Raw genomic sequence first — 7,751 nt, 5'->3', positions numbered from 1 at the left:
TGTGCTAGTACCCATGTTGCTGGTTCGAATCGCCTGCATGGCACCAGTTGATACATCACATTAATAAGATTGTTGAGTGTGAAGCTACAGAGAAATATAAATAATCTTTTCTGAGAGTACAGCTTGCAGAGCTGTATAGTATCCTTGCTTATAGTGTTTCTATTTTGTTTTACTTACCCCAAATGTTTTACTTACTTGTTTTACTTACCTCCTTTGGACCAGCAAATATGGAAGGGAAGGAGAGGAAACAAAGTTTGGAAATGTTGACAAAAGTAATTTACTTGGTAATACATTATCTAGTAAATTGACATCTTCACAATTTTACGAGTTACAAATCGAATAAAAAAATATAATGTATACGTATATATATACATTTTAACTTGCACCATGCTATCAAGATAGGCCTAAATTATTCTGTTTACCTTGGAAAGCAGGACTACATTGTGGGGTCAAACAATACCCAATTATCACAAGATAGACATTTTGGCATACCACTTGATCACGTAGTTTTCACTGAAATGTTATTTTTGTTGGCTTGGTCCAGGAATAACATACAGTACATAAATATTCGTTTTAATTTTTAATGTGGCACTTTCTGAAGTATTCTGGAGCAACTTCATACAACCACTGAGCATCTATGGCAGAGTTTATATGCATGTATGTTTTGCCTGTGTGTACAAGTTCTGTGAACAATACATAGGCAGGTTTTCCACCAAATAAGACAGAAGCTGGATGAATTGTGGCTTCTTGTTTCGAGTCCAAAGTTATGTACTTGCCACCCAACTGTAACTCTGCAACATTTGTAAACAGACCAGCTACTATGCACCTGTAACAAGAGAATTTTACTCAAAGCATTGTACACTTGAGTATTTTTTTCAGTAACAAATGTCTGCAAACACAATGCATTTTATCAATATTATTTTCACAAATTTAATTTGAGATGAAATCACATGCTGGTAAAAATTTCACTGGATTAGAAATTCATATTTTTTTATGTCAGATAAATAAGATCACATACCTTCGAACAGAATCCAAGTTCTGCTGGCAGGATACGACTGGTATATCACACCTCTGACATACCTGAACTAACTGTTTACGCACTTCACTAGCGTACATCAAGTTTCGATAGTTCAGGAAATTTTCGTGAGACCACATCTGCAAGAGCATAAAGATTGTTAAAACATTTGTTTTAGTTAAAACAAAAATACTGTGTTTACTAAATTTGAAGTTTTTTTGTAGAGGCATTCTTGCAACTGCAGAAATATAAAATTTCCTAGCAGATAAAAAATAACCAAGATATTAAACCTGGTAGTTCAGTAGAAAACAATAATAATAATAAAAAAAAAAGTTCAGTCTTTCTGGTAGTTCTTTCGGTGGCGTCCCGAGCTACACACATGAAACTTAAAAAGGAACAAGCGCAGTTCTCTGCACAAAGAACATTAAAATTTAGTGATTCGATAGGAAGGGCGAGTGACAAAATACTAGTAAGACAGCATTCATTCTAACAACAAACTAGACAGAGCAGAAAACCTCTCAATTCTAGCCACAGTTAACCAAACTGGTATAATCTAAGGATACACCAGATTCCATCTTCTCTTATAATATACAGTACTACACTCAATGGCTATTCTATGACCACATCTTGTATATGAATGTTGATCCTAAAACTTTCAGTGTAATTCTGGTCCTATGTAATAAAGATACCTAGCATCACAGTACCAAAATCGAACAGCTATGTGGACATTAATAAATATCAAAAGTACATTACAGTATATGATTATGCATCAAGTTCGTCTTTGTTTACGTCAATACTGTATATATGAAAACTTAGTACCATTCTCCTCTTACCTTATTTTCTTTAGCAGCTTTGAATGCTCGGTAGATCTTGAGCATGGTAATGTGGTCACCCTCAACAGCTGCAAACTTGCGCCTCACATTTGCAGCAGTGCCCTTTTTTCCACTGGGATTTACATATATAGACTCACCAGATAAAAGTGCCACAATGGTGAGGACCTGTAAAAAAAATAAAAAATAAAATTGATATAAAAATAAACTATATCATACAATAACAGGCAGAAAATAAGTTGCCTAAGTAAAACAGGACTGAATCTTTTATCAGATCCTATTGAGATTTGGGCTGGGCTGGGTATCTGGCAACTATGTGACCATTTTCAAATATCCAGCCAAATATTAGCAATTCTATATCTGGATATTTTACAAATATAAAATTACAGTAGTTATACATTAAACTTAGGTTTGCTTAAATTTACCTATATTTCAGGGTACCTATTATAACAGCCCTTATTTATTGAATTCCCACTATTGAGGAGAGGAAGCCTGTACAGTATTTAGGCTTACTGAGGTTCACCCAGATCAACTAGTGACATTCTCCAGAATGCAACCCACAACAGTTGCCTAACTCCCAGTCATTTATTTTATTACAAGCTGAACAGTGACATCAGTGAAAGAGAAAGCATCCAACCATTTCTGTCTGTCCAGGGATTGAACCCGGGTCCCATGGTTGTGAGCCGAGGATGTAGACAACTGTGCAAATATAAACAAAACTTGCATTAATGTTTCACCTTGTATTATTTATTTAAAATGTTATAATGATATTTGCTTGCATGTTGAATTACAGGTTTGTAATGTGTTGTTATTTTAGGCTAATCGAGATGCTATTAAACAAATAAATACTGTACATCAATACAAAACAGAACACAAAACAATGTATACAAACTAAGATTACATTAAAAAAAGACCTGAGTAAATAATGGTTTGGAAATAGGGTTGTTGATTTATCAAACAGATTACATTAAAAATGAGAGACTTTTAATACTGATTAAAAAATTTATTTATTCTGCAGCAAAGTTGTTGGAGCTAATATTATGTACTGTACTTCTAAAAATCCCTCGTCTATTTTTAAGTAACGTAGTGCTTAAATTTAATACTTTACCATTCAAAGTATCTTTTGCACAAGTCAAATGTACACTCAAAAATGGCAGAATTACTAACCTCATCAGTACAGCCATACTCTGGTCCACCGAGTATAACTTTGGCATAGCGAGGGTCAAGAGGAAACTGTGCCATCTTCTTCCCAATTTCTGTTAATTCCAGTGTTTCAGATTTTAGGTTGACAGCACCAAGCAATAACAGGTGTTCTACTGCTTGCTGAACATGCTCTGAACTTGGCTTATCTATAAAATCAAAAGTCAATATGTTCTTTATCCCAATAGCTAAAAGTTGCAAGATTACACTAGCTAAATTTGTACGCAAAATTTCAGGCACAGGATTCAGTGCCATTGCATTAAATTCCTCTAACGTGTATGCTCTGTAGCAACAGCCAGCAGTCTCTCGGCCAGCTCGGCCTGTCCTCTGCCAAGCTTGAGCTTGAGAAATTTTTTTCACTTTTAAGGTATCAAAACCGCTGCCTGGGATATAGGAGCGAATTTTTGCCCTTCCTGAGTCAACTACATGGCGTATCCCTGGGATTGTTATAGATGTTTCAGCAATATTTGTGCTAACTATTACTTTTCTTTCTCCTGGTGCTGTTGCTCTAAACACATCTAGTTGCTGATGTGCTGGCAAGGCTGCATATAAGGGATAAACCCTTAATTTGGGATATTCTGCCAAGCTGCTCTCTTTTGCAATTTGGCGAATAGTGTGTGTCACAGAATCAATCTCTTCTTGACCTGTTAAAAATACTAAAATATCATGCTGTGGTGGAGCTGCTTTATGTATCTGAAAAACAGTACTCATAGCAGCCAAAACATAGTCTTCCTGTTTTTCTCTAGCATAGAACATCTCTATTGGATGTTGCCGACCTTCTATGTACAATACAGGGCATTTATTAAAATAATTACTAAAATGGTCAACATCCATTGTGGCTGACATGACAATTACTTTGAGTGGATCACCTGTAGCAGTTTTCCGACTCTTCTGAGCATCTTTAACAACGCCAAACAACACATCTGTACTGATAGTCCGTTCATGGGCTTCATCCAAAATAACCCAACTGTATTTACTAAGCAGGGGATCAGAAATAGCTTCCCTTAATAACATACCATCAGTCATGTATTTAAGCTTTGTACTCTGTGACGCAGACTCCTCAAAACGTACTGAATACCCAACCAATCCACCTAAATTTGTATCCATTTCCTCAGCAACCCTCTTAGCTATGGTAATGGCTGCCACCCTACGAGGCTGAGTGACACAAATAGCTCCTCTACGATCCCATCTTTCTTCATGCAGGTACTGAGGAATCTGTGTTGTCTTCCCACTCCCTGTTTCACCAATAACAATAACAACATCACTCTTTTTCAACTCCTCTAGCAACCTTGAACGCGCAGGAAAAATTGGAAGAGCATGTCGTTGTTTCAAGAGATTTTTCAAATGATCAGCATTCCGAATATTCCGAGCAGCTCCATTGCCATGAGGTTTCCAATTAGAATTTTTAATGTTTCTAGGAACTGAGAAATTACCACTATGTTGTTTATTGCCAAAATGTCCATTCACATTTCTGACTGGACTCTGCTGCACGGATATGTGGGGAGACTTTGAATTTAGTCTAAAATTTCCTTCAATTTTTGGCTTTTTAGCAGGTGGTTCTTGGAAACCTGCCATTTTCTGAAAGAAAAAGGAAATTTTTTTAATTTGTATATGAAGTAATATACATATGTGAAATAGGGTAACATTGCCTGTCTCAAGATCTCGGCTCTTAAAAACTATAGTGTCTGCACCAATGCATAAAACAAAACAAAAATAATTTTGTTTAATATACTTTAAAACAAAATACAGTAAAACAAAATATTATAAAATATTTTCTTTCTATGATTCAATGCATGGTTCTAATGAATATCAAAAAAAAAATTTTTTACTCTATATTTTTCAACATAAGTAAAAATAAAATTTATGGAAATATGCACACATGATTGGTCTAAATCACAGTAAAAAGAAAATAAACATAACTTAAAAATTTTTCTGGGAAGTTCCAAAACTGGTGAAAACAGCAGAACAACTATTATTTTTAGTGGTATATAGGTGAAGAGTGGGAGCTCTGGTTGGATCAACTGATATTTTGGCTGGTCCCCTGATAAACTATTCATGCAGTGTGCTCCAAAATAAAATGGAAAAAAAAATGTGATTTTTGGTAATTTCGAGATGAATTATGCTTTTTAGCATTATCAGATCAGTAAAGTTGGTTATTAACAAGAAGGGTGTACAAGAGTGAAATAAAGGGACCATGGTAGGAGAATGTCTAGTACCTTTCAATTTTTTTTTTTTTTTAGTCAATTTATTATGCACCCCATACTCACCCACACACAGCTATATAATGGAGTCAGGATCTAACCCACCTCCCTCCCCCTAAAAGTGTTGTTGTAGGAGTCCATAGGGAAGAATGTGGCTGTACAGGAGCCACAGGCTAGAATATGGTTGAAAAAATGTGGCAGGGGGAATGAGACATAATAAGTTCATAGCCATTGGCTTGTGGGGTCATGGACAGCTTATGGGGTCATGGACAGTTATTGGGTCATGGTCAATTATGGGGTCATGGACGGTTTGTGGGGTCACGGACAACTTGTGAGGTCATGGACAGCTTGAGGGGTCATGAACAGCCTGTAGGGGCACGGACGGCTTGTGGGGTCAAGGACAACTTGTGAGGTCATGGACGTCATGAGGGGTCAGCACGTAGGGGCACGGACGTCATGAGGGGTCAGCACGTAGGGGCACGGACGTCATGAGGGGTCAGCACGTAGGGGCACGGACGTCATGAGGGGTCAGCACGTAGGGGCACGGACGCCCCATGCTGACCTCTGCCTGGATAATGCTCCAACCTAGAGCGCATGTTTACCCTAACCCTATCAGCTTACCAGATATATATTGAGCTATAGTGTTCACAACGGAGACATGGTGAGGATGAAGAAAGGTGCGCGCCCTCCCTTGGGACCAAGAGGTCCCTCCAGCCACACACGAGACTCGCTCTCTTGTTGACGTCCTCGCCACAGGAATAGGGACCACAACTATAATTCTATTTATAACATCCCCTGTAGGCTTCCTACTCTCATCCTCGGCAACTTGTTCCCCTTCAATTCCTCATCATTGTTTTTAGATACTTGTATTTGGAAAAAAACGCAAGTTGCATATACAGTATCCGTATAGTATTATCTGCAGGCATAGGGAGCATATCATATTTACCAGCGAACAACTCCGGAGACTAAACGTTTCTGGCGGACGAAATCTCTTACAAAACTATTTTTTTATTATTATTTTTTTTTTTTGAGATATATACAAGAGTTGTTACATTCTTGTACAGCCACTAGTACGCGTAGCGTTTCGGGCAGGTCCCTGGAATGCGATCCCCTGCCGCGAAGAATCATTTTTTCATCCAAGTACACATTTTACTGTTGCGTTAAACAGAGGCTACAGTTAAGGAATTGCGCCCAGTAAATCCTCCCCGGCCAGGATACGAACCCATGACATAGCGCTCGCGGAACGCCAGGCGAGTGTCTTACCACTACACCACGGAGACTGTTTAAATGATTACTATTATTATTAATAAGCTTAGGTATACACAACAATGGGCTGCTACCCTATTACAATACAATACAATTTTATTTAGGTAAGGTACATACATACAATAAATATTTACAAGGATTGTTTGACTTATAGGTAGAGCTAGTACATACAATGCCTAAAGCCACTATTACGCAAAGCGTTTCGGGCATGAAAGTCAATATTCTATATGAAAGTGTAGCGAGTAGATTATCCCAATAATCAACGCCAACGCCAATGATTGGGATAATCAATTATCCCAATAATTAACGCAACAGTAAAATGTGTACTTGGATGAAAAAACGATTCTTCGCGGCGGGGATCGTATTCCAGGGACCATAGGATTAAGGACTTGCCCGAAACGCTACGCGTACTAGTGGCTGTACAAGAATGTAACAACTCTTGTATATATCTCAAAAAAAAAAAAAAAAAAAAAAAATAATATACTCGCTCCAAATGCATTGTTAATATTCCTGTCAACCTTTGGAGATGAATGAGGTGAGGCGTTGCCCGGGCAACACGGTGAGGTGTTGCCCGAGCATATAAGCAGCAGAATAGCAAACATTAACGAGAGTCTACTTTCAAGTGTGGTCTAGAGCAGACACTTGCGAGATACTGTACCGACGCTCAGTGCGCTCAACTCCCACCAAAGTATCACCTGTGTACTTCTGTATATTAGACCAAATATATATATAGTATCTTAGTGTCTGTGTTTATTGTCACCATACTTTACGTAACAATAGAACCGTTACATTGGTGACCCCAGAGAGTTTCGACGATACCCAGCCACGATGGACTCTCACTGGACCTCTACTGCTACTGTTTGCTGTGATGGAACACTGCCAACACCCTCGCCACAGCTATGATTTTCATCCCGTCCATCTCTGCATTTTCATCTACTACGGCTTGCTGCTCCACGATCGTTACTCACTCATCTGACAGCCTCATCAATGATTACATCATGTTGGATCTACAGCTTGTCCTGCCGACTCTCCGTCGCTGCCAGGGCACTGCTTGTCCTACGCCCACAACAGCTGCTCTGTCATCAGATTCATCTACACGTTCACTGCATTTTGATACTCGGCCGACTCAAGCCCTTTGCGCAGTACAGGACTTACAGCTTGCGTTTCCGACACTTCGTCGCGTTCAGGACAATTCAGCTCTAGATGTGATTACCTCGTTGTAATAACTACGTGCCTACA

General features: G+C 38.4%; 1 protein-coding gene across 1 annotated transcript; it reads right to left on the bottom strand.

The window, feature by feature from the left end:
• Window positions 1-253: 253 nt before the first annotated feature.
• LOC138363089 (ATP-dependent RNA helicase DHX33-like) lies at window positions 254-6,006 on the bottom strand. The gene is made up of 5 exons (XM_069322046.1): window positions 5,868-6,006; window positions 3,013-4,623; window positions 1,849-2,013; window positions 1,019-1,155; window positions 254-826 (listed from the first exon to the last, which is right to left on the bottom strand). Exons 2-5 carry the CDS (start codon window positions 4,618-4,620, stop codon window positions 574-576), a joined length of 2,163 nt encoding a protein of 720 aa, XP_069178147.1. The 5' UTR covers window positions 4,621-4,623; window positions 5,868-6,006; the 3' UTR covers window positions 254-573.
• Between the last annotated feature and the right edge of the window lie 1,745 nt (window positions 6,007-7,751).

The sequence above is a fragment of the Procambarus clarkii genome, chromosome 10 (assembly GCF_040958095.1).
Source record: "Procambarus clarkii isolate CNS0578487 chromosome 10, FALCON_Pclarkii_2.0, whole genome shotgun sequence".
NCBI lineage: Eukaryota > Metazoa > Arthropoda > Malacostraca > Decapoda > Cambaridae > Procambarus > Procambarus clarkii.
The sequence above is the reverse complement of the archived record's forward strand: the minus strand, read 5'-3'. Positions and strand labels throughout refer to the sequence as shown.

Bases quoted from the DNA above. Each gene is read 5' to 3' on its own strand.
- LOC138363089 (XM_069322046.1), bottom strand. From the start codon at position 4,620: ATGGCAGGTTTCCAAGAACCACCTGCTAAAAAGCCAAAAATTGAAGGA. The intron at 1,156-1,848 runs GTAAGAGGAGAA...ATGCTCTTGCAG, and splicing joins AAGCTGCTAAAGAAAATAAG to ATGTGGTCTCACGAAAATTT. The intron at 827-1,018 runs GTATGTGATCTT...CTCTTGTTACAG, and splicing joins AACTTGGATTCTGTTCGAAG to GTGCATAGTAGCTGGTCTGT.